Consider the following 27,985-nt stretch of genomic DNA (forward strand, 5'->3'; position numbering starts at 1 on the left):
CTTGTTGTATCATTCACTTAGGTCTACTTGAATAAGAGTTTATTGAATCTGGTTTGTCGTTGAAGATGATCCTGTGGAGCAATATTACTATCTCTCCCCTGCATTCATGGAGGTTAGCTGGGTAATTGTTATTTCCTGCTAAATATCTACTTTCTCCTTCGATCGATTAATGTTACTGCTCTTCTCAGACAAGCGATCGATCTAAGAACAATTTAAATATTACTTTAGCATATTTTTGTTTAATTTCTATGGATTAATTGGATGTATGTGTTGGTTATGTTGTTTTCTCTTTACTGTGAAGCATAATCGCCAGTCCACCATTTGGCCGGCCTAATCCGAGAACTTCTCGATTGTTGATGTTTCCCTCTTCCCAATTCCTTATCCACTGATTGCAATCCAAGCATTTGTTGTTTCGCCTCTATCGCCATGGCCACCATCGACTTCGGTAAATTCCTCAACAGGATATACGATATAGCTTTGTTCCACCTCGTCAGGCCTCGATCCGGCGTCGAAGACTTGCAGAGAGACGTGGAGCTATTGCGGGCCAAACTGGAAGACATCGATCGGGCCATCGATGAGGCTGTGCGCAATGGGCAAATCGTCAGCGTAGAAACTCAATTGTGGAAGCGCCAGGCCGAGGCATTTATATCTGACGAGGTCGCCGCCATCCAACGGGACTATAGGGCGATGGTGTGCTTCAGAGGCTTATCATGGAATTGCATCTCCATCAATCAGAGGGTCAAGAAGATGAAGGAGATGTCGGCGTTGATTTGAAGTAGATAGTTCTAGGATTGCCACGCAGCTGCCTCAGCCACTCCTGCCGTGGAGGTTTGTGCCATTTCAAATAATGCCGTCGGGATGCCGTGGAGTTTTGTGCCATCATCAATGGCCCGATCGACGTCTTCTGCAAGTCTTCGACGCCGGATTGAGGCCTGACGAGGTGGAACGAAGCTATATCGTATATCCTGTCGAGTAATTTACCGAAGTCGATGGTGGCCATGGCGATGGAGGCGAAACAGCAAATGCTTGGATTGCAATCAGTGGATAAGGAATTGGGAAGAGGGAAACATCAACGATCGAGAAGTTCTCGGATTAGGCCGGCCAAATGGTGGATTGACGATTATGCTTCACAGTAAAGAGAAAACAACATAACCAACACATACATCCAATTAATCCATAGAAATTAAACAAAAATATGCTAAAGTAATATTTAAATTGTTCTTAGATCGATCGCTTGCTTGAGAAGAGCAGTAACATTAATCGATCGAAGGAGAAAGTAAATATTTAGCAGGAAATAATAATTACCCAGCTAGCTTCCATGAATGCAGGGAGGAGATGGTAATATTACTCAACAGGATCATCTTCAACGACAAACCAGATTCAATAAACTCTTATCCAAGTAGACCTAAGTGAATGATACAACAAGCTAAGAAATCTATCAACGAGGCTTTACAAGGAAAACGGTTACATAAAGCAAATTCAGGATCAAACAAAAGATCCCATTAGCCTTGCAAATAAAATAGAACCACCGAGAAGAAAAGATCCTTTACCTTATCAGAACCGATGGAAGTTCCGCCATACAAGAGGAAGAAATCAACTGCGCTGATGCACTAAGTTCAAACCGAAAAGTGTTTATCGAGAGCGATGAGCCTCCTGAAGTAGCTCTTGTAAGACCGAGTGAGACCGAGGTACGTATACTCTGCCTCGGAAATATAGAATACCCTCCTCATCTCGGGTGAACTCGGCCTGCTGCCCGGAAGCTATCTGGCTGCTAATGAGCTGAAAATGCTGATCACCGGCCTGGGCCTCTCGGATCCTCGTCCTGATCGACGACTAAGCAACCATGATAACAAGAATACTCTGCTCTGTCTGTCCCTGCTCCTCAAGGCCTAACTCGGAAAAACCCTGAATCAAGTTTGTGACTGAAGCCCGGTGGCAAGCCAAAGTCCCTCTGGACTTCCTGCTGAGTGCATCGGCAACCACATTAGCTTTCCCCGGGTGGTAGCTAATGGTACAATTGTAATCTTTCAGGAACTCCATCCATCTCCTCTGTCGGAGATTAAGTTCCTTCTGGGTAAAAATATATTTGAGACTCTTATGATCAGTGAGAATCTTAAATGTAATTCCATACAAATGATGCTGCTAAATCTTCAGAGCAAATATAATAGCAGCCAACTCCAGATCATGAACTGGGTAGTTCTTCTCATGCCCCTTCAACTGTCGAGTAGCATAGGAGACTACCCTGCCGTGCTGCATTAGAATAGCGCCCAAACCATGAAGAGAAGCGTCGATGTAGAGTACAAATCCGTCCTCTCCAGAAGGTAAAACCAAAACTGGAGCCGACACTAATCTCCGCTTCAGCTCCTAGAAGCTGGTCTCGTAGTCCTCAGACCACGTGAACTTCACGCCTTTCCTGGTCAAGCGTGTCAGCGGCATAGCAATCCGGGAGAAACCCTCGACGAAGCGTCTGTAATATCGTGCAAGTCCCAAGAAACTGCGGATCTCCTGTACTGATTTCAGCTGCTCCCAACTGGTGACAGCCTTGATCTTCTGGGGGTCTACTGAAATACCTCTGCTAGAGACCACATGACCCAGAAAATCGACTGAAGATAGCCAGAAGGCACACTTGCTGCTATATGTCGTCGAAGAGTCTCCAAGATTATGCAAAGATACTGTGCATGTTCCTCCTCGGAACGCGAATAGATCAATATGTTATCGATGAAAACGACAACGAACTGATCTAGATACTCCAAAAAGATACGGTTCATCAAGTCCATAAACACCGCTAGAGCATTGGTAAGCTCAAATGACATTACCAAAACCTCATAATGTCCGTATCTGGTGCGGAATGCTGTCTTCTAGATATCAGAATCTCGGACTCTCAGCTGATGATATCCGAACCATAGATCGATCTTAGAATACACTGATGTACCTCTGAGCTGATCAAACAAATCCTCAATCCGTGGTAAAGGGTACTTATTTCTGACGGTCACTACATTCAGCTGTTTGTAATCTATGCACAACCTCATAGTACCATCTTTTTTCTTGACAAACAACACTGGAGAACCCCATGGAGAAACACTAGGGCAAATAAATCCCTTGTCCAAAAGATTCTGGAGTTGAACCTTCAGCTCATTCAACTCTTTTGGTGTCATACGATAAGGAGCTTTCGATGTCGGCGTGATCCCCGAAATCAGCTCAATAACAAACTCCACTTGCCTTCTGGGAGGCAAACCTGGTAGCTCTTTTGGGAATACATCAGGGTACTCTCGGACCACCGGAATGTAGAGCTGCGAACTACTGTTGTCGTCAGTACTAATCAAAGATAACAGAAAACCTTGACAGCCATGCGACAGCAGCTTCTGAGCCTAAATCGCCGAAATAGTCGATATGCTGTCGTCTCTGATGCCAATGAAATTCCACGAGGGTTGGTTCGGAGGCCAGAATGTGACCACCCTCGTCTGACAATCAACAGTGACATGATATGCTGACAGTCAATCCATACCAAGAATGATATCGAACTCAACCATCTCCAGTACTAGAAGATCTACCGTAAGTATCCTAAGTTTAACGGGCAACCTCTTACCTCCTGGGTGACATCCAATGTATTATCGGACGGTAGAGAGACGGTCAGTCGTTGCAGTCTAAGAGTGAGTAATCTACCAATCTCCCTCATAAAGGTACGGGAAATAAACGAATGCGAGCTACCAGTATCTATCAGCATATGAGCAGATAAGGCATAAATAGAAATCGTATCGCAGAAAACGGATCTGTCGGCCCGCTGCGCATCCTCTCTGGTAATCGCATGAATACGCCCAGTCTCTGGCAGAGGTGAAAGTGGTAGCGCTACCAGCGGTCGCTGCATCTGGCAGGAGCCTGCCACTGAGAGGGTGCTGGATACCGTGCCAGAGAAATCTGAGAGGGCTGCGACTGATACTGTATCGGTGGCTGGGACTGAGTCTGGTATTGAACCAGAGGCTAAGGCTGCAGATACTGGGCTAGGGCTGAGGCTACAGCTGAAACTGAGGTCCCACGCCAGAACTCTGGGTACCAGTAAGGCACTGGGGTGCTCCTGTCCATGCATGTCATACGCAGCTACTGCAGGGGGGGCGGACATCTGCTGACGATGCGAAGATTGGGGACTCTGCCCTCCTCGCCGAGTCCTTGACTGGCTGTGCTGTCCTCCATGAGCAATGACTCCGGAGGCAATATGCTGAGTTTTCAGCGGACAATCCCGGCTCTGGTGCCCAGGCAGTTTGCAATAATTGCAAACTGACTGTCCTAGAGAGCAGGCTGGGGTGATGTGGTCTCTGGATCCACATCGGAAACAGTGAATGTCGCTGGCGGGTTGTTTCCTGTTCTGCTGAGAAGACCAGAAATGTCTGAAGACTGCCCTGACTTCTGCAGCTGACCAGATGCCCCAGAAGTACCCTGACCTGGCCGACCAGTCTGCTGCTGTCCGGTAGCCTGAGGCGGCTGAATCTGTCCTGATGTCCTGTCAGTCTGCTTCCTTTTCCTGTCCGGAAACGCTTTCTGCTGAGCTGACTCAATCATGAGGGCTCTGTCCAACATCTCTAAATAGGATGAACTCCCAAATCCGGCAAGCTTTACTTGCAGATGACCATCCAGTCCCTAAATAAACTATAGCATGCGGGATCTGTACTCACAAACTAATTCTGGACAAAACCTGGTCAATCTGTTAAACTCTACATTATACTCTGTCACCGAGCGGTTGTTCTGCCGCAGACTCAGAAAATCCTGCCGGCGGATCATCTGATATGCCCGTGGAAAGTAGCGGCTCTCAAAAGCCTCTCTGAATCTGGCCCAAGTGATGTTCTGCTCGCCTATGATAGAACGCTGAGTATCCCACCAGGTGTCGGCCTCATCCCGTAGATGGAAAGCAGCCAGCTCTGCTTTCTCCCACTCGGAGCAAGCCATATAGAAGAAAGTCCGCTCTATCGTCTCAATCCAGGACTAAGCCACACCCAGATCAGTCTCTCCGCGGAACAGTGTGAATCGACTCTTCATCGACTCTGCCAATGCTGGGATCCTGAATCGTGTCGCGACAATATCCGTGAGGTGGGTAGCGATCGCCGCGGGAGCTGGCGGAATCACCGGGGTTGATGCTGCAGGTGGTACTGCTGGATAGACCGGGGGAGGTACTCCCGGTGCTGCTACATAAACTGGAGCAGGTGCCGCTAGTGGCACTGCAAGGTCAACATGGGTAGCCCCAGCTGGAGGTACGGGGGGTGGTGGGTATACTGTAGGCACTGGGGGCGTCGGTGCCGCTGGCGCCGGGTGCATGGTAGGTCCAGGTGGCGATGGTGCCGGGTATGCCGCAGGAGGTACTGTGTGTACTATATGGGTGGGCACCTCTAACGAAGTCATCGGTGTCTACGAGCCTGACGCGCCCGCAGTATCTTGAGTTTGTCCCTGAACGAGAGGCTCAACTCCAGTAGGGATCTTGGCGACTCCGTTGCCAGAGGTTCCAAAGTCCTCTTACGTGGCCGTCCTGCACCACGTCTCGGCGCTGCTGCACGAGCAGATCTCCCAACCAAAACTGAACCTCATCGTGGATTGATCAAGGGCAGAGGACACTAGAGCAGCGGCGTCGGCGGGGAACAGTGGCGCTTAGTGGCTGGCACAGAGGAGGCGATCTGTGGTGGGTCGGCGTTGCTCCGTGCGGCGGCGATCTAGGGCAGAAACGTCGCAAGAAAAGGGCGATCAACACTAGGGTTCCTGTGGCCGGCGGTGTCTCAGGAGGGTGAGGGAGTCGCGGGTCGGCCGGGGCTAAGGCAGAGGAAGCCGCGACGGCGTAGGCTGTTGCGACGATAGCGACGCAAGGCTTGGATGCCGGTGGATCGGGGGTCGGCGTTGCGTCGGCCAGAGGAGAGGAAGAGGGGCGGCACGATGTGGCGTCGCTAGCGGCAGTAGGAAGAAGGGTTCGACTCGGGGAGGAAGAAGGAGAAGAAGGGGATCGGCTCGGCTTTAATCGTGGGGCAGAAGGGAACCGTCGCAGCGCCGGTTAGGGCACGTGAGGAGAAGGCGTAGGCGAGGCTCGGCACGCGGGGGAAGGAAATGAAGGGGAAAGGCACGGGGAAAAGAAATAAAGAAAAAGAAAAGGAAATAAAAATAATTAAACATTTCCTCGTTAAACGGAGTAGCCTAAACAGGCTTTCCCGTGACCCTATATTTATCCCCGTAACCTACACCATACGACCTCCGAAAAATTCTCAGAAAATTTTCAAAAATTCCGGAAAATTCCCTTATGATGATTCGCCCATTTTCGGTATTTTACATCTTCTCCGCTCCCGAGTTTAAGCTCGGCAAGTGGTCCTTCCTGTCCGCCCCTCGCTCTTCCGTCTTCTCCTGTAACTGTACCATCCCTTATATGCTTCTTTATTTCCTTTTGTTTATAAAGATCATCGGAAAAGGGCAAGGCTTCGTGCAGATGCAATCGGAGTAACTTTGCTATCGGTTTTCGCTTCTAATCCACATCGGTATTATGCCAAAAGTTCACCACTGAATTCCCGTGTCATTTCGACGAGGAAAACACACTTTTTTTTTTATGCAAAGCTTATCATTTCTCCCCATTTTTGTGTAAAATTAGGATGCTTTTGATCTAGGGTTTATGCTTTGGAAGGGTACTTGTTGTGTTTGGTAAGTAGAACCTGCTAAGTGAAGTTTGATCTATATGCATTCAGCAAAGAAACGACCTTTCATTTGATACTTGTAGTATTCCTACGAGAATAAATTTTCATCTGAGTAGTGTTTTCTTACTTTGCAGATGGTGCTGTAATGCCTTCTTGGTTTGACATGTATGAGATACCTGTGACTTCTCTAAGTTTTTCTTAACTAATTCACGTTTCGATTCTTGTTCAATGCTAATACTAGTCATTGCAAATTGTATTACTTCACTGGTAACTTCCTCTTTTGATCAAATGCTCTTTGGCAGACAATCTAGCTATGAGTGGCAGGGAACAAACATATCAAAACTAGCCACATTATTTGGTCAAGCATTGTAGCTACGTGCATATTTTTTCCCACTATATCTAAGTTCATTTCTATTTACTCGTGTTCATTTGTCATATGGGATGGTTGCAGACACCTATTCTCTGGTCTCATGGTATGGCTGACAGAACTGTATTATTCGAGGCGGGCCAAGCTGGACCTCCTTTTCTTGTGCAAGCTGGTATGAGCTGCGAATTCAAGGTAATTGAAGTTATCTTCTTGCCTTTTGCATCATGGGAATTAGAAGATAAAAAAGCTTTAAAATGTCTTCCTTTCCCTTGGCTTTTCTTCCTTAATAAAACAGGCGAAAGAAGCTTAATGAACTTTTCCTTCTAATATGCAATTACAAGTTTACAACAACAACCAACCCTTATCCCACTAGGTGGGGTCGATTATTCCTTCTAATCTGCAATTAAGTAGTCAAAAAGGAAAACAATTTCGAATATTTTCTCCCTTCAGCTCTTCCATTTTGTTCCCAAAAGTGTTAACTTCATTCTACTATTATCTTCCTTCTACAACCTAGGAATATTTAGTTGCTGTTAAGTTTTCTGTGTTCAGTAGTTGATGGGAGATTTGGATGTAATATTTAGAGCATCCACATCAATTACCCTAAACTAAACTTTTACCTTAAATTTTACATTTTGCATTAAAAAAACATCCGCATCAGGTACCCTACTCATTCCCTAAATATACATTTTATGAATAGTAGTTCTTTAAATTTAGGGAATGGATTTCATTCCCTAAACATTAAAATACTATTTCTCTCTCCTCCCTTTAATAATAAAAAATTTCTCTCTCCTTCCTCTATTAATAAAAAATTTCTCTCTCCTCTATCTCTTTCCTCCCTCTAATAATAAAAAATATGAAGGAAAGAGAAAAAATAATAAAAAAATAAACATATGACAAATTATAGAGAAGCTGATGTATCATGCAGTGGAAAATAGATATCTAAATTTAATAAAGTAGTTCTTTTACCCTAAATTTTAGATTTTGGATGAGGATACTGATGTGGATGGTCTAAATATGAGATTTGTATAACCACGGTGAATTGCATTTATAGTGCCTAGGAGAACACATGGAGTGGATGCTGGCTATTATTTCAGTGTGACATATTTATAATCACATGAGATGAGATGTTGTCAATTTCTTTTAACATTTGACCATTAGTGAAGGATTGTAACTCAGAGAACTTCAAGTGGGAATTTGTTCAAGTAAGGACGTTTTCCATTCAGTAAGAAAATAGTGGGTGTATGCTGTGATGATGTGGAAGGATCATGGGAGTGTTCTCAGACATACTGCTGCAGGTCCCAGACATAGGGATAGCTCATTGGAGTCTATACTGCTTGGCTCCTGTCCAAGATGTGGTGTTTCTTTCCAACTGTAGAGGACCACACCAGCCAAGGCATGTGGGTTTTACCATCTTGCTGTCACCTCTACTGTATGACGGAACTAGATGTATGCTAAGCGTGTCTTCAGTAGAAGAAGGGGCATAGTTGAGGCCGTTAAAGATTCTACAGTGTTCAGATTATGCTGCCACGGTTTGTTTCACAAATTGTTTTAGAAATTAAATATGTTGTATGCAAAAAAATTTTTGGATGCAAAATGTAGCATTTGCGTCCAACTATTAATTGTGTATTTTTTTTTTTTGTGAAAAATTATGATGCTTCCAATCTAGGGTTTATGCTTTGGAAGGGGTACTAGTTGTGTTTGGTCAGTAGGAACCTGCTAAGTGAAGTTTGTGGATTTAGCCAAGGAGGTTTAGAAAAAAAACGCCCTACTTTGACAATTTATAATAACACGGTAACAAAAACCGATTTAGGTGATTAACATTTTACAGGTGCCTTGACATTGGCAAGTGTATTGCTTTACCCAGGAACTTTGGGAGGTGGTGCAGTTTTTAGTGGATGGGTCCTTTTTAATTCATCAATTATTGGACGTATTTCACCAAAAGCAAAAAAGGTATTTCAATAGGATCCTTTGCCAATTTGCTGTGTTGTAAGAAGAGAATTCCCTGTTGATCACCATTTGTGCTTTAACTTTTAAGGTCCCTGTTGATCACCTTCTAGTTATTCTAGTTGGTCAGGCATTTGCAAGAAATGTACATGTTGAGGAATTTAACTACCTACATTTTTTTCCCACTATATCTAAGTTCATTTCTATTAACTTGTGTTCCTTTGTCGTATGGGATTGTTGCAGACACCTATTCACTAGACTCATGGTATGGCTGACTGTACTGTATTATTTGAGGCGGGGGAAGCTGGACCTCCTTTTCTGGAGCAAGCTAGTATTGAGTTGTGAATTCAAGGTAATCGCTGTTATGTTCATGTGAATTAGAAGATAAAAAGGCTGAAATGGGTTCTTTTTCTTCATTTTATTGTTTTGCCTGGAAGGAGTAGAAACGCAGAGAAACTATGATACCTTCTTTCCTTACATTTTATTGTTTTATCAGCTCAAAAGTAGACCAAGAAGTAGTAGATTTATGATGAAAAATGCTTTTCATTCCCCTTCACTTTTCCTCCTTAGTAAAACAAGCGAAAAAAAAGATGAGTGAACTTTTCCTTCTACCGTGCAATAAAGTAATCGAAAAGAAAAAGCTTTCATTTATTTTCTCCCTTCAGCTCTTCCACTTTGTTTGAAAAAGTGTTAGCTTCATTCTACTATTAATATCTAAGATCCTTTCGAATTTGCAGGCTTATCCTAATGTTGGTCATTCTATCACCACCGAAGAATTGTTGCATCTTCAATCGTGGATCAAGGCTCTCGTCTGAAGAGTTCATGAAGACCATCACCAACTTCGCTTCACAATTTTTAGATCAAGCTTGGCAATAGAAGAAGAGATCATGCTTGGCAAGTGTTAGCTTCATGCTATTATTATCATTTAAGATCCTTTCAAATTTGAGGTGCCGCAAATGCAATTGCGTAATTTGAGGTTGTTGGTGTTAGCTTCCAGGAAATGGTTAAACATCAAGGCTCATCTGTGTTGGCTGTCGATCAGCAGTTATCTTCCATATTATATTCATTTTTGATAATCGTGTGATTTGATTTTGAAATATTTATAATTTCCAGCCTTCTTTGTGAATGCCTAACGCAGTGTTAGTTAAATGATTACTTGCTAGTACTATTGGTGAATATATTTTCATCATATCTTAGAGTTTCTATCTAACTCAAAATTCAGATTCTTAATGCTTCCCATTGATGTATTATTAAAAAAAAATAGTTATCTTTTAATAAATTAATTGATTTATCTTTAGATCTTATTTTGTCATGCTCAGCTTTTTTTTTTTTTTTTTTGTATTTTTTTTCCTTTGAATATAATGTGAAGGTAGGGGAATAAGAAAGACACATTTGAAGCTCATCAAGATCTCCAAGCTCAAGTTTGAGCATGTCGTCTGAATTGTGGCCTTCAAAGGAATGCAAAAGCTTTAGATGGATCTGGCTAAGGTAGGATTGAATCTGGAAGATGATAAAAGTGAAGACGATTGTGCTTATAAGCTCTGTAACTTTTTAAAGAAAACTAATTGCTTATTATTTCCGGATGACATTTGGCAATCCTGTGCATCGTGAAAACTACCACCAGACACTGCTCCTGAATCTCTCCGCGTATGGCATTTCCGTTGTGTTTCTAAAGTCCCATCTTGTATTTGCCCCTTGTAGACGATTCGAAAGACTACCTTTTCCGAGCAAGATTTTGCTGCTGAAATTATTTGTTGCAACTTGAAGCTCCCTGAAGTAGGGATGATAATGGGGCAGGGTAGGGGCGGATTTGTCATTCTCATCCCCGTCTCGTTTTTATTTTTTTGGGTTCGGGGATTCCCCGAACTCACGGGGATTGAATCCCCATCCCCACCCCGATCCCCGCTTCATTCCCAAATTTAATTTATATTATTATTATTATTATTTAATAATTATTATTAATGATAATATTAATATCAATATTAATAATATTATTATTAATCATATTTTCAAAAATTTTAATATTAATATTAACACTATTATTAATATTTTTTTTAAAAAAATCATATTATTATTTATTAATATTAATAATAATAATATTCGGGGCGAGTTCGGGGATAGGGATAGTATTCCCATACCCGCCCTGAATCCGCCCCATCCTCGAAAAATCAGGGATCCTCATCCCCATTTCGGGTTTTCCCCATGGGGCCCTAAATCCGTGGGAAAAATTGTCATTCCTACCCTGAAGTGCAGAGTTCTTGCTTTTCTTGGTCTGAGAAAAAGATATCATCAAAGATGTAAGATTGGGCAATGTCAGTCATTGATTTTGCGTATAATAGGGGGCTCTAATAATATGGCAAAGTCAATAGTCAAGCGGCGTAGAGGTCAAAAGTTAAGAAGAGGTGACAATTAAAATTGGAGAGTTCTTTAAAGACCACGTCGACGATCCACGGAAGCAATTCTCAAGATCCACTCTTGGTCGGCTTCTCAGCAGGCCGGATCATCAGGGCTTAAGCCCCTCATCCATTCCTGGGTGTTGTCCCAATCAAAAGTCCCAGCCAACTTCTCAGTCAATCAAGATTTTAGAGCTCAATTCCCTCATACATTCCGAGGTACCGTCCCAGTCAAAAATCCCGACTGGCTTCTCAACTGGTTGAGCCTTTAGAGCTTAGTCCCCTTATCCACTCCAGGGCATTGTCCCAGTCAAAATTCCCGACCGACTTATTAGCTAATCGAGCATTTAGGGCTTCGTCCCCTTATCCACTCCTGGCCACCATCCCAATCAAAATACCCGACTAGCTTCTCAGTCGATCAGTCTTTAGGGCATAGTCCCCTCCCCTTGCTTACGGGTATATGACCCTAATTAATGCCCAACTTATTGCTCAGCCGGACGAGTTCTCAAGGCTGACCTTTACTACGAGATGACGCTCCCTACACTCCTGGGTGGCCCTAACATCGGTCTAACCATAGGTTAACGACAAAGCTATCGGAGAATTGTAACTACTTGTAGAGAATAACGACTATACGTCAGGGAATATTTTGATACCTTGCCACCTACGTCATACGGAACTTTCCTCCACCCAATAGGAGTTCTCTGTACTTTATCCACTGCCCAGCATATTCTGATACTAGACATTCTCTGATCTCTCATCATTGCGGAGGTTATAAAAGATAGTATACAAATGGAGGTTCTTCCCTTTGGCCAAGTAGCATACACATACGCATCTACTTCATTTCTTCAATTCGTGAGGCTCTCAGTTTGACTTGAGTATTAGAGAGCCTTCGTCAATGACCTCTTCCCTAGTTTTTAGAGCTAACGCTCCTGGGTGATTGATCTCTAGTGTGCGCAGGTCCTCCCTCCGTCAACATTATCGCCTCGTCATTGGCACCCCCATCTGATGCAGCTTTCAGACGAGATCAAATTTGACGTCGTCTGTATTGGTGCCATATGATAGCGTTCTAGAATTTTCGGAGGTAATCCTCCAAGTCATTGTTATCCCTATATTCTCCAATAGTCGGGGGCTTATAGCCTTTCGGTAGTTTTTCATCCAATACTTCTTGAAAGAAAGGCACGCTAAGTTGTTCATGTATTTCACGAACGACCAGGGCCTCCCCCTTCCTAGGTCTCTACTATCTTTCATAACCTTCGCAATGATAAGAGATCAGAGAATGTTGAGTGTCAGAGTATGTTGGGCGGTGGATGGAGTACGGAGAACTCCTATTGGGTGGAGGAAAGTTCCGTGTGGCTCAGGTAGCAGGGTAGCAGGGTATCAGAATATTTTCTGACGTATAGCCGTTATTCTCTACGAGTGGTTACAATTCTCTGACAGCCTTGTCGCTAACCTATGGTCAGAATGGTGTTAGGACCACCTGAGAGTGTAGGGAGCGTCATCTGGAAGCAAAAGTCAGCCTTGAGAATCCGTCTGGTTGAGCAATCAGCCGAGCGTTAATTAGGACCATACCCGTAAGCAAGGGAGGGGGACTGTGCCCTGAAGACTAACCAGCTGAGAAGTCAGCTGGGTATTTTGACTAGGACAATGCTCAGGAGTGGATAAGGGGACTAAGCCCTAAATGCTCGATCGGCTGAGAAGTCGACCGGGACTTTTGACTGGGATGGTGCCCTGGAGTGGATAAGGGGACTAAGCTCTAAAGACTCGACCGGCTGAAAAGCTAGCTGGGACTTTTGACTGGGACAGTGCCCCAAAATGTACGAGGGGATTGAGCTCTAAAGTCTTGACCAACTGAGAAGTCGACTGGGACTTTTGATTGGGATGACGCGCAGGAATGGATGAGAGACTTAAGGCTTGATGATCCAGCCTGCTGAGAAACCGACTAGGAGTGAGTCTTGAGAACTGCTTCTATGGATCATCGACATGGCCTTTAAAGAATTCTCCGGTCTTAGTTGTCATATTCTCTTAACTTTTGATCTCCACATCGTCTACTATTGACTTTGCCATATTATTGCCCCGTATTACATGCCACATCAGTCATGGATTCTGAAGTAGAAAAGAAGGCATTCTCTTCGGCAAAATTTAATGTTGGATTACCATTTGCATTCAAGAACATTTGTCGATTAAGCTTTCGACTGCACCAGATAAATAATCCCAATGCGATGCTCAGGGAGGAGATTGATTTGTTTGTATCAATGACAAGCCCTACTCTGTGCCTTTGTGGATTTGTGAAATTGGCACAGTGCCACTGAAGAAACAAAGGCGAAGTGCTCGCCCCCTCGACCATTTCTCCTCTTCTATTAATTTGTTGTTAATGATTCTTTAGAGAAATAATACAGATTTGAGAAACAAAATAAATGGAAGAGATGTGGCAGCTTTTGATTTAAAATTGTGAAACCTACCGTCTAACTTTATGGGACTGTCTGACTTGTCAGTATATTAAAATAGCTCTTCTAAAAAAAATTATAAAACTAATTTACTGAGAAATAAATAGTCATTTACATTAAAAGCTACCATCTGTTCTTGATGGACTCCAGGAGGGATATCCCGTTTAGGGAAAAAAAACTGCGTTAACTTTTTTAGATGTTCGGAAAAACTTTCAGTTTGCCCGTCGGTCTAAACACTTTCGCTTTGAACTTAGTGTTCCAGCGCAGTTGATTTCTTCCTCGATCGTTGGCGAAGCTTCCATCGGCCATCGGACCTGATGAGGTAAAGGACCTTTTCTCCTTGATGGTTGTATTTTATTTGCATTCTTGGAGGCTAATTGTTATTTGCTGCTAAATTTCTACTTTCTCAGGCAAGCGATCAAAGAACAGTTTAAATCTTACAGCATATTTTTGTTTAATTTCTAAGGATTAAATGGATGTGTGTGTTGAATTTTGAAACAGGGACTATGTTGTTTTCTCTTGCGGCGGTAGCGACGGGGGCGCCGTTGCTATTAAAGCATAATCCCCAATACACCATTTGGGCTAATCCGCTTCTCCATAGCTGAAGTTTCCTTCAGTTTCTCCACTGATTGCGATCCAAGCATCCGCTTCTAGATCGTTATGGCCACCATCCACTTCGGGAAATTCCTCGACAGGATATACGATGTCGTTCCACCTCGCTAGGCCTCAGATCTGGAGTCGAAAACTTGCAAGAGAAGTGAAGTTATTGAGGGCTAAACTGGAAGAGTGACGCGGATGAGGCTGTGCGCAACGAGGCAAACCGCCAATGACGAAACTCTACTGTGGAAGCGCCGGGCCGAGGCGTTTGTACCTGAGGAGGTCCATCCGCCACCTCCTCCTCCTCTTGTTGCGAAGCTTTTTCCCATTTCAAGCCACTGCCTCCTCCTACTCCTGTCGTGAAGCTTGTTCCATTTCAAATGATATCGTCGGGATGCAATTGAATCTGATCTATATTGTGAACCAGATTAAGAATGAAAATGTCAGGGTTATAGACATCTATGGCATAAGGGATAGGTACAACCATGTTTTTGAAGCTAATCAACAACCATAGGATCTCCGAGCTCAAGTTTGATCAAAGTCGTCTGGATTGTGGCCTCCAGAGGATGCAAATTGCCACATTATTTGGTCAAGCATTTTAGTTACCTAAATATTTTTTTCCCACTATATCTTAGTCCATTTCTATTGACTTGTGTTCCTTTTGTCATATGGGAGGGTTGCAGACACCTATTCTCTGGTCTCATGGTATGGCTGACAGAACTGTATTATTTGAGGCAGAGCAAACTGGACCTCCTTTTCTTGAGCAAACTGGTATGAGTTGTGAATTCAAGGTAATCACTGTTAGCTTCTTGCCTTTTGCATCATGGGAATTAGAAGATAAAAAAGGCTTTGAAATGTCTTTCTTTCCCTTGTCTTCTTTCATATATTTTCTCCCTTTCAGCTCTTCCACTTTGTTCCCAAAAGTGTTAGCTCCATTCTACTATTATCATCTAAGTTCCTTTCGAATTTACATGCTTATCCTGATGTTGGACATTCTATCACCACTGAAGAATTGCTGCATCTTCAATTGTGGATTAAGGATTTAAGGCTCGTCTGAAGAGTTCTTCATGAATACCATCACCAACTTCTCTTCACAATTTTTCGGCCCTCTCTTGACCATATTCTATAAGCTTTGCTATGGCTATGCATCAAGTGATACACCATCTTGTTTTCCAATTCATGTGAGTGGATATTCAAAACTGTTATCTAATTTTTACACACAATTATTTATCTGCATTGAGTTGGGACAGCTGCGAATATTGATGAGCATGTTAATGAAGTTGTCATTTTTAAAATTTTGATTGTGAATTGTTACTCGCTGAAAAAGACCTAGAAAACTTCAATCCAATGGATATGATGGGTTTACATCAGATTTTATCATAAAAACAGTAATTTCTTTTGTGAACCTCTTTCAATGGGTCTTGTGACAACTCTAGATTCTATCACATCAACAAAAGTTTGATCTTCATTATACTCCTACCTACCTCTTGTAGCAACTCTGTATCTATCCTGTAATGTTGGGTAAGCTTCATGCTTTGTTGTTAGCCAATTATTTCAGGAACTATACAGTTTTTTTGGATTCATTTGTTTTTTTACTTCTCTTTCCAAACCTGATGTTGGGATTCATTTTGTTTTATTATGTTCTTATTTCCCAAATTCCCAGTATGTGACTAAACATGCCTTGTTTGCCAAATAATGGGATGATGGTATCTCAACTCTTCCAGGGCTGATATTGTTGTTTGCTTGTTTATATACAGAGAGAAGGAGGCTTCAACTTAGCCAGAATGGTCATGAACATTCTGTTGCATTCTCCAGGAAAATTTCAACTTAGCCAAAAGCAAACTGCAAGAAGTCGATCATCAACAATCTCAGCCACTCCCACAAAAGGTAATTTTAGTGCTGTCTCTTACACAAATTTGAGTAGATCTTATCAATCTTATTTGAAAATTTATATTTTAAATGAACTCTTATCATCCTTTGAATTTCGCCTAATTATTCAACCTTTTAGATACCTAGAAACCTATGAAGCTTGACGATGCGGGCCAGGGGTTCCCTCCATGGTTTGATGGTTTACGGGTTATGATTCAACCAGAAATCAGATCCCAATGTATAAAGATCATAGAAATCCAAAATGTTATTGACAAACAAACAATTATTTTACCTGAGGAAGATGAAGAGGTTAAAAGCGCAATCTTCTTCACTCTGATCATCTTCAAGATTCAATCCTACCTTATGAGCCAAATCCATCTGATGCTTTTGCAATTTGTATCCTCAGGATGCTACAATCCAGATGACAAGATCAAACTTGAGCTCGGAGATCCAGCTATGGTTGTTGATTAGCTTCAAAAATGTCGTTTTACCGATCCCCTATGCCGTAGATGCCTATAACCCTGGCATTTTCATCCTTAATCTGGTTCACAATATGGATCAAATTCTATTGCATCCTGAAGATATCATTTGAAATGGGGCAAGCTTCACGACAAGAGAAGGATGCGGCGGTTAAAATGGGAAGAAGTTCACAACAGGAGGAGGAGAAGGCGGAAGTGGCGGATGGGCGATCTCCTCAAATACAAACGCATCGGCCTGCCGCTTCCACAGTCGAGTTTCTTCATTGACGATTTGCCCATTGCACACAGCGTCATCTGCGTCACTCTTTCAGTTTAGCCCTCAAAAGTTTCACGTCTCTCTGCAAGTCTTCGACTCCAGATCGAGGCCTGACGAGGTGGAACGAAGCTATATCGTATATCCTGTTGAGAAATTTTCCAAAGCCGATTGTGGCCAGAAGCGGATGATTGGATCACAATCAGTGGAGAAATTGAGAAGAGGGAAACTTCAGCGATCAAGAAGCGGATTATGCTTCACAGTAAAGATAGCACGGGCACCCCAGTCGCTACCTACCGTCGCAAGAGAAAACAACATAGTCCCAATTTCACGATTGAACATATCAAAAGCTGACCCATCTCTTCCATTGTTTTGCTTCTGCCATGGCATTCAATCACATTTAAACATTTAGAAATGTAAAAAATAAATATATAATACAGAATCTTTATTATTTCATCAAGGAATAATTAGAATGAACAACAAATCAATTGTAGATGAGAATATTCAGTTTAAAAGCTCTTGCAGGGGTGGATTCAAACAAGAGCATTATTGAAGCTACATCGGTGCATATTTTACTGTTGGTAGTTGCCGATGATAGTCAATTTGTCTCCGTTTTGCCCGGGTCGCGTAACCAAGCAATAAGCTTTCGTTCTTTGATTGGCGAACATGTTCATCTGTGGCATTCTCATGTCAGCGCCATTGTCGAAGTGGAACACCATGTCCGATAATAGCGAAGGCGCTTGAAAAAGTGCCCTTGACAAGTTTGTTGCAGCGGATAGTCAAGTTGGTCGTCGCAGACTCAGTGTCGAGCAAAAACGTCTCCGTCTCCAAGAATCCGTTGATCATTGCCGACCCATAAACATATTGACATTTTGGCATGCTGATGGGCTTGTGTGGTAATCATACAGAGGACTGGAGCAGGGGAGCTTGGAGAAGGTGGAGGATTTCGACGGGCCATAAATGCTTACTATGATGTAATAAAACATGGAAGCTTTGACGGGAACATCGAAGGAAGTAGGAAGGCTATTTTTTTAGCTTGGATTCGAGAACTTTTTGACAATGGTAATTCCGTTGCATGAAGCGATTAATGCGGCCGGTCGAGCTGAAGGGTTGGCCGGAGTCGACGTGAGTCAACCGGAGATAAAGGCTGGCGGTATGAGTAGCAGAGATTGAGGGGAGAGAGGAGGACAATGCAAGTAGTGTAAACAAAGAACAAGTGTGCCAGCTTTGTTTATGCATTGCGATGCGGAGAGGAATAAGTTACAATGCTTATAACGATTTACCATAACGTTAGTATGCGAAGAAGGGGGACAAAATACACTACCAACAAACTGTTATAACGATTTGCTATATATAGATTTACATTGATTGTTGCACACTAAATTTAGATATCGATTAATTAGTTAGTTATGAGAAAATGATGATCATCTTGAGTTATAATTATGGCTTTAAACTAGCAAATAACTATGGTTATAAGATTTGCTAACCTAATCAATTAGCTTAAACTTCTCTTCAGTTGATTTAGACACCCCCGATATGGAAAATAATATAATTAAATTAATTATTTTATAAAATAAGATAAAAATATATAATTCAAAATTCAAAAAGAATAATAAATTGAAATTTAATAATTAATTTAAATAGAGTTAATGAAACATCTGTTTTTCCCATAAATTGGGCTTTTGTTAAAATATTTGGGCCTCTTATTAATTGGATCTACCTATCTTGGGCTTTACATTAGTAAATGCGACTCCGCCCTATGTTCTCGTCGCCTCTCACGGCCGCCCTCGTCGCCGTCTTCTTCTTCTTAGCCGTCCTCCTTCAGCGTCGGGGACTCCCTTCTTCGTCTTTCCTGCATCCGTCCTCAAATCCGATGGCGGCGCGTAGCTTCATCCTCTGGCTGCATGGGTTGGGCGACTCCGGACCGGCCAACGAGCCCATCCGGACCTTCTTCTCCGCTCCCGAGTTCAAGCTCTCCAAGTGGTCCTTCCCGTCCGCCCCTCACTTTTCCGTCTCCTGCAACTGTACCATCCCTTATACGCTCCTTTATTTCCTTTTGTTTATAAAGATCAACTGAAAAGGGCAAGGCTTCGTGCTGATGCAATTGGAGTAACTCTGTTATCGGTTTCCGCTTCTGATCCACACCGGTATTAAGCCATAAGTTCACCACTGAATTCCCGTGTCGTTTCGACGAGGAAAAACACACCTTTTTTTGGATGCAAAATGTAGCATTTCTCCCCATTTTTGCGCAAAACTAGGATGCTTCCGATCTAGGGTTTATGCTTTGGAAGGGGTACTAGTTGTGTTTGGTCAGTAGGAACCTACTAAGTGAAGTTTGAACTATATGCATTCGTCCAAGGAACTATCTTTCATTTGATACCATGCAGTATTCCTATTAGGAGAATAAAGTAGTGTTTTCATTCATCCAAGGAACTATCTTTCATTTGATACCACGTAGTATTTCTACTAGGAGAATAAAGTAGTGTTTTCTTACTTTGCAGATGGTGCTGTAATGCCTTCCTGGTTTGACATTTATGAGATACCTGTGACTTCTGTAAGTTTTTGTTTAACTAATTCACGTTTCAGTTCTTGTTCAATGCTAAGACTAGTCATTGCAAATTGTCTTACTTCACTGGTAACTTCCTCTTATGATCAAATGTTCTTTGGTAAACAATCTAGCTAGCTGTTAAATAACACTGCTTGAACATGAATATTGGGAATAACACTTGTCCATATGAATCTAGCATGACTAAATCCTGGAAAATAGTTGTTCACTGTCATCCATTCTTTTATCTTATTAGACCAGACGTGTGTTTTTTCACCCATCAATACTGAGAGGCCTGTAATCTAAATTTTTAGTAGTTGGAAATTTTCCTAACCAATTTAATGCCTTGCTGATAAATTCAGGAATCCCCCAAAAATGAAAGCGATGTTCTTAAAGCTGTTCAGAACGTGCATGCTATGATAGACAAAGAGATTGACAATGGAGTAAACCCTGAAAACATATTTGTTTGTGGATTTAGCCAAGGAGGTATAGAAAAAAAAAACACCCTACTTTGACAATTTATAATAACACGATAATGGAAGCTGGTTTGGGTGATTAACATTTTACAGGCGCTTTGACATTGGCAAGTGTATTGCTTTACCCAAGAACTTTGGGAGGTGGTGCAGTTTTTAGTGGATGGGTCTCTTTGAATTCATCAATTATTGAACGTATTTCTCCAGAAGCCAAAAAGGTATTTCAATAGGATCCTTTGCCACCTTAACAATATATATAGTTTAACTCATACATTTATGTTTTAACTTTTAAGTTCCCTGTTGATCAGCTTCTAGTTATGCTAGTTCAGTATTTACATTACACCCAACGATACACAATTCTTTAACAATGATCGGCAGGGAACAAACATATTGAAAACTAGTTGGTCAGGCAGTTGCAAGAAATGTACATGTTGACTACGTACATTTTTTCCCCACTTTATCTAAATCCATTTCTATTTACTTGTTCCTTTGTCATATGGGATGGTTGCAGACACCTATTCTCTGGTCTCATGGTATGGCAGACAGAACTGTATTATTTGAGGCGGGGCAAGCTGGACCTCCTTTTCTTGAGCAAGTTGGTATGAGTTGTGAATTCAAGGTAATCGCCTTAGCTTATTGCCTTCTGCATCATGGGAATTAGAACATAAAAAAGGCTTTAAAATGTCTTTCTTTCCCCTGAGTTTTCCTCAACAAAAAAGGCGAAAAGAAGATTAATGAACTTCTCCTGCTACTCTGAAATTAAGTAGTCAAAAGGAAAAAGCTCTCCTGTATTTTCTTCCTTCAGCTCTTCCACTGTCCCCAAAAGTGTTAGCTCCATTCTATTATTATCATCTAAGTTCCTTTCGAATTTGCAGGCTTATCCTAATGTTGGTCATTCTATCACCACGGAAGAATTGCTGCATCTTCAATCGTGGATCAAGGCTCGTCTGAAGAGTTCTTCATGAAGACCATCACCAACTTCTCTTCACAATACTTCGATCATGCTTGGCAATAGAAGAACAGATCATTTACCCTCTCTTGACCATAGGCTTTGCTATGGCTATGCATCAACTGCTACACCATCTTGTTTGCCAATTCATGTGAGTGGATATTCCAAACTGTTGTCAAATTTTTAGGCATACAAGTGAGAATATTGATGAACATGTTAATGAAGTTGTCATTTTTTTTATTGAGGATTTGTAACATCTTAAAAATCGGATTAGTTATAGTGCTAATTTGATTTCCCCACTGCAAAATTTTAAGAATGTTATGGGGGGAATATTTGAGCAATGCATTTTAACATTAATTAAACAATCGACAATGCATCCCTACAAGTCTAACCAATAGGAAGTAGTAATTTCCCTCCCCACTTTCCCTTCTTCCACCAAACCCTCTTCTTAAACCAGACAAAACACAAACCAGGAGCCCTTTTCCTTCATTAATTAATGGTGTCTGTGGCTCAACAGCTACACGGGAGCTAAAACACTTCCTGTTTCCATCACTCATCCTCCTTCCTCACCAAACTCTCAATCCAAAGCAACCATTTTTACTGCGCCTCCCCTGCTTCCTTCCGCATCCAGACCTTCAAAAAGCGATCTTGCAGATGAAGAAGCCCTCCAATAGTGTCGCGGCGCGGGGGGTTCACCCCGCCCCGCAGCTCGACCGCCTGGCGGCGCTCCCGTCGGCGGTGCTGGCGCTGGCGGTCGCGTTGTCCGCCGAGGAGCAGGAGGTCCTCGGCTACTTGCTCTCCTCTGGTGGGGAGTGGCCCCGCCAGCGGGAACACCTGCCGGAGCTGGGATGCCGCTGCTTCGGGTGCTACAAGAGCTTCTGGGCGCGGTGGGACGCATCGCCGAACCGGAAACTCATCCACCGCATCATCGACGCCGTGGAGGAGGGCATCGAGTGGCAGGAGCAGGAACGCGGCCGCGTCCGCCGCAACCGGAGGCGGAGGACGAAGGGAGCCAACTTGGAGGCCACCTCGATGGCAGAGGAAGATAAATCGGCGCCGGAGGCGACGCACTTCCCGGATGACGACGACGGCGACGAGTGCGACGATCGTGCCAGTGACTCCACCATTAATGGAAGCAAGAGCTCTGCGAGGGGATTGATGAGCTTCATCGGTGAAAATTTTTGGCGCGTTTGGAAGTGAACTCATTGAGAAATTGAAATGGGAAAGAAAAAAAGGCAGGATTTTTGACATTCGAAGGTCAGATTTTGATGGAAGAAGTGATCTTACTCTTGTTTTTGCTTTGTCGCAACGATAACTAGGGTTCTAACTTCTTGGCACACAATGGCCTTTTTGCTCAGTGTAAACAATCACTCCTTCAGGAACAAGATAGTTTCCATAAAATTTTTGATTTTCTTTTAATTCAATTTTATGTTTTTTCAAATAAGAAAATATGGAACATGAATTAACTTATTCGCTAAAAAATAATTTATTCAAGGAAAATATTTTTTTAATATAAAATTGCACGAATAGTGACGTAATAATCCAAACCGACAAAATTAATAAAGAAATTTAACTATTTAATACCTTTTTATATTGGTAATTACTTAAAAGGACTGCTGATAAGATATTCTGAACTGTATCAATATATATCATTTATCAAAAATTTTAATACGGTAATTTATTAAAAGGCTTAAGTAGAGATTTAAATTTATCAAAATACGTATTACTTTGATATTTATCAAAGAACGCACTTTTTAAAGTGCATTTCCTATTTTATCCTCCTGAAAATTTTATTTTTTCTACCGTTTTCTTTTTTTCATTATATTTCTCTCTCTCTTTTTTTTTTAATCAACAGAACATATAGACAACACTAATTAAGTTTTTCATAACATTTTAATACATTTAAAGAAACAAAAATAAACAACAAATAGCATATTTGAATTCCTTACAATTTCAAAAATCCACTGGAACTAAAATAAGTACAATCGGAGCTCTCTAGGTCGATAAGTGGGTTTCGGTCAAAATCCACTGATGGACCTAAAGAGCTCCGATTGCACCCATTTCAGTTTCTATGGATTTCTAAAATTACAAGAAGTTCAAATATGATGTCCATTATTTATTTTTTCTTTTTATAGATGTTAACATGCAAAATCAAAGAATCGGCAAAAAAAACCCACGTTGGATTTGATATGAGTCCATATCAGGCCCAACATGGATTTTTTTATCGATTCTTTGATTTTATATATTAATATATATTAAAAGCTGAAATAAATAATGGACACCAAATTTGAACTCCTTGCAACATCAGAAATCCATAGGAACTGAAATGGGTTCAGTCGGAGCTCTATAGGTCCATCAGTGGGTTTTGGTCAACGTGAGCCTGATATGGAATCATATCAGGGCCCACGTTGAGTCTGATACGAGTCCATATTCAGTATTTTACAAATGTTATCCATATGTTATAAAAAAAAAAAAGAAGAGAAAGAAATATAATGGATAACATATGTTATAAAAAAAAAAAGAAGAGAAAGAAATATAATGAATAAAAGAAAATGATAGAAAAAGTCAAATTGTCAGGAGGATAAAATAAGAAATGCACTTAAAAAAGTGCGTTCTTTGATAAATACCAAAATAACATGCGTCTTTTGATAAATTTAAATCTCTATCTACAGCTTTTAGTAAATTGCCGATTTTAATATGATATTATAACATATTAAATTTTTTTATATGGATATTAATTTTATTATTTTTAATATACTAAAATATTGAATAATTTTGTTATAAAACACTATTTTCTTAAGGTATAAAATTCATGAGTTCTCAGTCTGTCCCGTCCAGTGGAGGTGATTTATGCAGGGCAAGAAAATGTGGAGGGTCGAAATAGAAAATGTCAGAAAGGGTCAAATCGTAATTTTCAATATTTTCTGAATGTTGGATATCTTGTAGAGCAAGAAAAGAAAGGCTATAAATAGCTCACTCGATGCTGCCGTACGTTTCCTTCTCGTCTCTCCTCTTCTACGGCGGAAGGAGGAGGTCATCGGTTGCTCGTTTCTTCCAAGAACGCATCGGTTGTTGGTGCGTTCTCTCTTCTTGTTTTTTTTTTCTTAGGAACGCATCGGTTGTTGGTGCGTTCTCTCTGGTTGCTTTTAGTTCTTTCTTTTTCTTTTTTAATTGTGAGCTAGAGACGAACGAATGGGGTAAACCATTTTAGGTCATATGTTTAATTTTCAGTTCTGTTTTGTCTCTAATTAACAGAAACTACGATTAGACCCTAGGGATTTCTTTATCGGATGAAAAGCGATATTCAATGCATTCGATGTTTGAGATTTTCCATGGTCACATGGAAATTCAAAATATCACAGGCAATTATTACAAAATCTAAGATATTTTGTGATCATGATTTGCTGATTGGCGGCTGCATTGGCTCATATTAGATTGGTAAAACAATACTCTTTCTCTCCACAGGTTCACTCTGAATAGTGGTTCCTGGCAAGGCTTGTAAGTTGATTTTTCCAGTTTGATTTCATGTCGGTACTTTGGGGTTCTTAGCCATCCTGCAAGTCGAGGTTTTTTTGTATCAGCCATATTACCTTACAGTTTACAGAATTTCATAATCCGTATCCAAAGCACGACCTAACTTTTCTGAATTGCAAGTGTGCAAGGTCAAAGCAGACATGATATTTTCAATTTTGCTTCATGTGGTAAGGAGTAGATTGAAATAAGTACATATGCTCTGTAGAAATGTTTTGTGGGCAAATCAGATCTCAGCAAGACGTAGGCATGCTTAAGTGCTGTTGAGGACCAAATGCAATCTGATATACTCCAGAAACAAAGTTCTACAACCTAGGAATATTTGGTTGCTGTTAGTTTTTCTGTGTTGATGGGAGATTTGGATGTGATATTCAATCTAAATATGAGATTTGTATAATCACGGTGAATTACATTTCTAGTGCCTAGGAGAATACATGGAGTGGATGCTGGCTATTATTTCAGTGTAATACATTTATAATCACACAAGATGAGATGTTGTCATTTTCTTATAACATTTGACCATTAGTGATGGATTTTAACCGGGAGAACATCAAGTGAGAATTTGTTCAGGTAAAAACATTTGCCATTCATTAAGAAATTAGTGTGTATGCAGTGATCGATGTGGAAGGATCATGGGAGCGTTCTCAGACATACTGCTGCAGGTCCCAGACACAGGGCTGGCTCATTGCAGTTTATACTGCTTGGTTTTTTTTTTCCAACTGTAGAGGACCACACCAGCCAAGGCAGGTGTTGGTTACCATCTTCCTGTCACCTCTACTGTATGACGGAATTAGATGTATGCTAAGCATGTCTTCAATAGAAGAAGAGGCATAGTTGAGGCCGTTGAAGATTTCAGATAATTGTTTTAGGAATTAAATATGTTCTATGGTTAGTTTTCCACCAAAGAAATGGGCATTAGTAAGCAATCAGATTGAACCCAAATAACACCATGCCGTACCTCATAAAAAAAATCTATGTAACTCGGATTAAAATTTATCTTTATCAATATTTGGCTTGGAACTTTGTAAACCATGTTAATTAGATTTATTTTATTATTTAAGACAACATTTTTTTCAATATCAATGAGCATTTCGTTGATTGCTTTCTCTTTATATCAGTGTGTAACTTAAGATTTGTAGGTCTTCGAATAAATGGTGATGCACACATTTGTTACATCACCAGCACCAACAGTACAATGGCCAGCTTTTCTTCATTCCCAGAGATTATTAGGTACAAATATAACACTGCTAAAAAGTTCTATTTTGATTTTGACCGAGTATGTGCAGATATTTTGTTTTCTCTGTAGTTTTTCAATTTTACTATTGTCTCAATTCATTGAGCACATTTTGTCTACTGAGAATGTGCCTACTGAGACTAGGGGATAATTGTTTGAATTAATTAGGTATCATGGGAGTTTATTTAGATAATTGCTTCATTATGTGGTGCAAACATGCAATGCTTGATCAATTTGAAGATTCATTAGATATAAGTTGCTTCTGAACCTTTGATAAAAGCAATGAACTAGCTTTTAGGTTAATATTTAATGCACTTTTTGGTTGGGAGGGAAATCAGGTTTTCAACGAAATTGGTGATGTAAAAAGGCAACAATTTCCATTTCTAGTTTTGAGAGCCATAATTTGTTTGTTACATGAAAATAAAGTTCAACTAAAAATTGTTTTCAACAAAAATTCAGGAATAACTTTGATTAGCTAAAATAGTTACTTGGGCAGATAAACTAAATTCAATTAAGTTGACTAGCCTGTCGAACTAGGCTATTCTGTATGTCAAGCTAATTTGACCTATAGGTAACACCAGCCTGATTGAACCAACTAAGTTGGTGATGCAAAATAGATATGGATTTTTTGTATTTGTAAGGGATTAATTTGGTAGGCTCTCCTCTTCAGGAGAACAAATTTTTATTAGTGTTTTAAGATGATAATTTTTTTGTTTTAGGATGTTTAATAGTTTTGAGAGACAAGATGTTTCAATATCATTTCTCTGAGTTTGATTCGATCTGGTTTTGTATCAATTTGGTAGCATAGCATTTTTCAGGCTATATCAATTTGCTATCAATCTATTAGCCCATCAGTTTATCAGCCATCTGCTTGAACTTGGTAGATTGGCTCCAACTACCGGTTGACCCAAAGCCAACCTGTCTAGCTGAAATAAGTTGACCTTATCAATCAATCGATTAATTCAGATTGACACTATCAAATCTGTCCACTTCTGATCAATAATTCTTACTTGCTAACAAAGACCCAGAAAACTCTAATTCAAAGGATCTGATGTGTTTACATCAGATTTTATCATATAAGCAATGATTTTTTTTTGAACCTCTTTCAATGGGTCTTGTAGCAACTCTGAATTCCATCGTATCAATAAAGGTTTGATCTCCATTATACTTCTAGGTACTTCTTGTATCAACTCTGTATCTGCCTTGTATGGGCAAGCTTCATGCTTTGTTGTTTTTTTGGATACTGTAGGTTGGACAGTACTCTAATGTAAATCGATTACTTCAGGAACTATACATTATTGGGTTTCATTATTTTTCCCTTCTTTTTCCGAACCAGATCTTGGGATTCATTTTGTTTTATTATGTTCTTATTTCTAAGTATATGACTAAACATGCCTAGTTGGCCCAATAAAGTAGATAGCAAACCAAATGGGATGATGGTATCTCAACTCTGCCAGAGCTGATATTGTTGTTTTCTTGTTCATATACAGAGAAAAGAAGGCTTCAACTCAGCCAGAATGGTCATGTACATTCTGTTGCATTTGCTAGAACAATTTCTCCATCCACAAGGCTACGTGTCGTGAATTCGGTATGTGGCACAATAGAACAATCAGTCGTCCAATATAGATACATCATTTGCCACTTAGCAGCATTTTTTAATAGCTCACTTGCATTTGTTTTTCTTCTATTGATTGTATCCAATTGTATGCTTCAGAACGCCACTTGTGCGGCAACTCAGACTGAAAAGCAAACTGCAAGAAGTCGATCATCGACGATCTCAACCACTCCCACAAAAGGTAACTTTCCTAACTTTAGTGCGGTCACTTATCCAAATTTGAGTAGATCTTATCAAAATCTTATTTGAAAATTTATATTATAAATGAAATCTTATCCTCCTGTGAATTAGATACCCAGAAACCTAGGAAGCTTGACGATGGGGGCCAGGGATTCCCTCCATGGTTTGGTGGCGGCGGAGGCGGTGGGGGAGGAGGCGGTGGGAGTTCATCGGGGGGATTTTTTTTGTTTTCTTTGTTACTATTTTTTGATTACTTGAAGGAGCTAGAGGGGGATGACCCTTTCGATGATAGGGGAAGGATGTACTAATTAATATTTCAGATACATTCCACGGTAGCATCGCATCGCATGCATCCCTTTTCTTGTTGCAAGGAATTTCTTTTTCATGTATATTCCATATACCAGTTCGGATCTTTTGAATAATTAATAATATTCTAATTTGCTGTTTGATTCTAGTTTT

General features: G+C 40.9%; 4 protein-coding genes and 1 long non-coding RNA gene across 9 annotated transcripts in view; all 5 read left to right on the top strand.

Moving 5' to 3' along the window:
- LOC121989705 overlaps window positions 1-10,167 on the top strand; it is a 36,880-nt gene extending 26,713 nt beyond the window's left edge. The window contains exons 4-7 of the mRNA XM_042543900.1: window positions 7,105-7,212; window positions 8,885-8,970; window positions 9,208-9,316; window positions 9,702-10,167. Of these exons, the coding sequence (XP_042399834.1) occupies window positions 7,105-7,212; window positions 8,885-8,970; window positions 9,208-9,316; window positions 9,702-9,779 (381 nt within the window). The 3' untranslated portion in view covers window positions 9,780-10,167. The remainder of the gene's footprint in view (window positions 1-7,104; window positions 7,213-8,884; window positions 8,971-9,207; window positions 9,317-9,701) is intronic.
- Window positions 10,168-13,934: 3,767 nt separating this feature from the next.
- Window positions 13,935-17,487, top strand: LOC121989707. Its single transcript, XR_006114307.1, has 6 exons — window positions 13,935-14,123; window positions 14,303-14,986; window positions 15,082-15,189; window positions 16,156-16,285; window positions 16,407-16,576; window positions 16,674-17,487. It is a non-coding gene; the product is annotated as an uncharacterized LOC121989707 (long non-coding RNA).
- Window positions 17,488-18,729: 1,242 nt separating this feature from the next.
- On the top strand, window positions 18,730-21,206 carry LOC121989704 (probable carboxylesterase Os04g0669500). 2 transcript variants are annotated; one of them, XM_042543898.1, is made up of 6 exons: window positions 18,730-19,023; window positions 19,501-19,553; window positions 19,907-20,030; window positions 20,114-20,235; window positions 20,529-20,636; window positions 20,893-21,206. In XM_042543898.1, exons 1-6 carry the CDS (start codon window positions 18,744-18,746, stop codon window positions 20,980-20,982), a joined length of 777 nt encoding a protein of 258 aa, XP_042399832.1. In that variant the 5' UTR covers window positions 18,730-18,743; the 3' UTR covers window positions 20,983-21,206. The 2 variants fall into 2 exon arrangements, with proteins under 2 accessions (XP_042399832.1, XP_042399833.1); XM_042543899.1 differs by having other exon boundaries at window positions 18,767-18,982.
- Window positions 20,976-22,240, top strand: LOC121989706. Its single transcript, XM_042543902.1, has 2 exons — window positions 20,976-21,117; window positions 21,484-22,240. The coding sequence occupies exon 2, from the start codon at window positions 21,621-21,623 to the stop codon at window positions 22,164-22,166; it is 546 nt and encodes a 181-aa protein (XP_042399836.1). The 5' UTR covers window positions 20,976-21,117; window positions 21,484-21,620; the 3' UTR covers window positions 22,167-22,240.
- Window positions 22,241-23,897: 1,657 nt separating this feature from the next.
- On the top strand, window positions 23,898-27,980 carry LOC121989708 (protein YELLOW LEAF 1, choloroplastic-like). Of its 4 annotated transcripts, none has more exons than XM_042543904.1 (6): window positions 23,918-24,041; window positions 24,432-24,464; window positions 25,637-25,727; window positions 27,222-27,319; window positions 27,446-27,527; window positions 27,638-27,980. In XM_042543904.1, the coding sequence occupies exons 3-6, from the start codon at window positions 25,649-25,651 to the stop codon at window positions 27,832-27,834; spliced, it is 456 nt and encodes a 151-aa protein (XP_042399838.1). In that variant the 5' UTR covers window positions 23,918-24,041; window positions 24,432-24,464; window positions 25,637-25,648; the 3' UTR covers window positions 27,835-27,980. The 4 variants fall into 4 exon arrangements, with proteins under 4 accessions (XP_042399839.1, XP_042399838.1, XP_042399840.1 ...); XM_042543906.1 differs by having other exon boundaries at window positions 23,923-24,041; window positions 25,629-25,727; XM_042543905.1 differs by lacking the exon at window positions 24,432-24,464 and having other exon boundaries at window positions 23,898-24,041.
- The last annotated feature ends 5 nt before the right edge of the window (window positions 27,981-27,985 follow it).

Source organism: Zingiber officinale, chromosome 6B, assembly GCF_018446385.1.
Source record: "Zingiber officinale cultivar Zhangliang chromosome 6B, Zo_v1.1, whole genome shotgun sequence".
NCBI lineage: Eukaryota > Viridiplantae > Streptophyta > Magnoliopsida > Zingiberales > Zingiberaceae > Zingiber > Zingiber officinale.

Bases quoted from the DNA above. Each gene is read 5' to 3' on its own strand.
- LOC121989704 (XM_042543898.1), top strand. From the start codon at position 18,744: ATGCGACTCCGCCCTATGTTCTCGTCGCCTCTCACGGCCGCCCTCGTC. The intron at 19,024-19,500 runs GTACCATCCCTT...CTTACTTTGCAG, and splicing joins CTTTTCCGTCTCCTGCAACT to ATGGTGCTGTAATGCCTTCC. The intron at 20,637-20,892 runs GTAATCGCCTTA...TCGAATTTGCAG, and splicing joins GTATGAGTTGTGAATTCAAG to GCTTATCCTAATGTTGGTCA.
- LOC121989706 (XM_042543902.1), top strand. From the start codon at position 21,621: ATGAAGAAGCCCTCCAATAGTGTCGCGGCGCGGGGGGTTCACCCCGCC.
- LOC121989708 (XM_042543905.1), top strand. From the start codon at position 25,649: ATGGTGATGCACACATTTGTTACATCACCAGCACCAACAGTACAATGG. The intron at 25,728-27,221 runs GTACAAATATAA...GTTCATATACAG, and splicing joins TCATTCCCAGAGATTATTAG to AGAAAAGAAGGCTTCAACTC. The intron at 27,528-27,637 runs GTAACTTTCCTA...CCTGTGAATTAG, and splicing joins CTCAACCACTCCCACAAAAG to ATACCCAGAAACCTAGGAAG.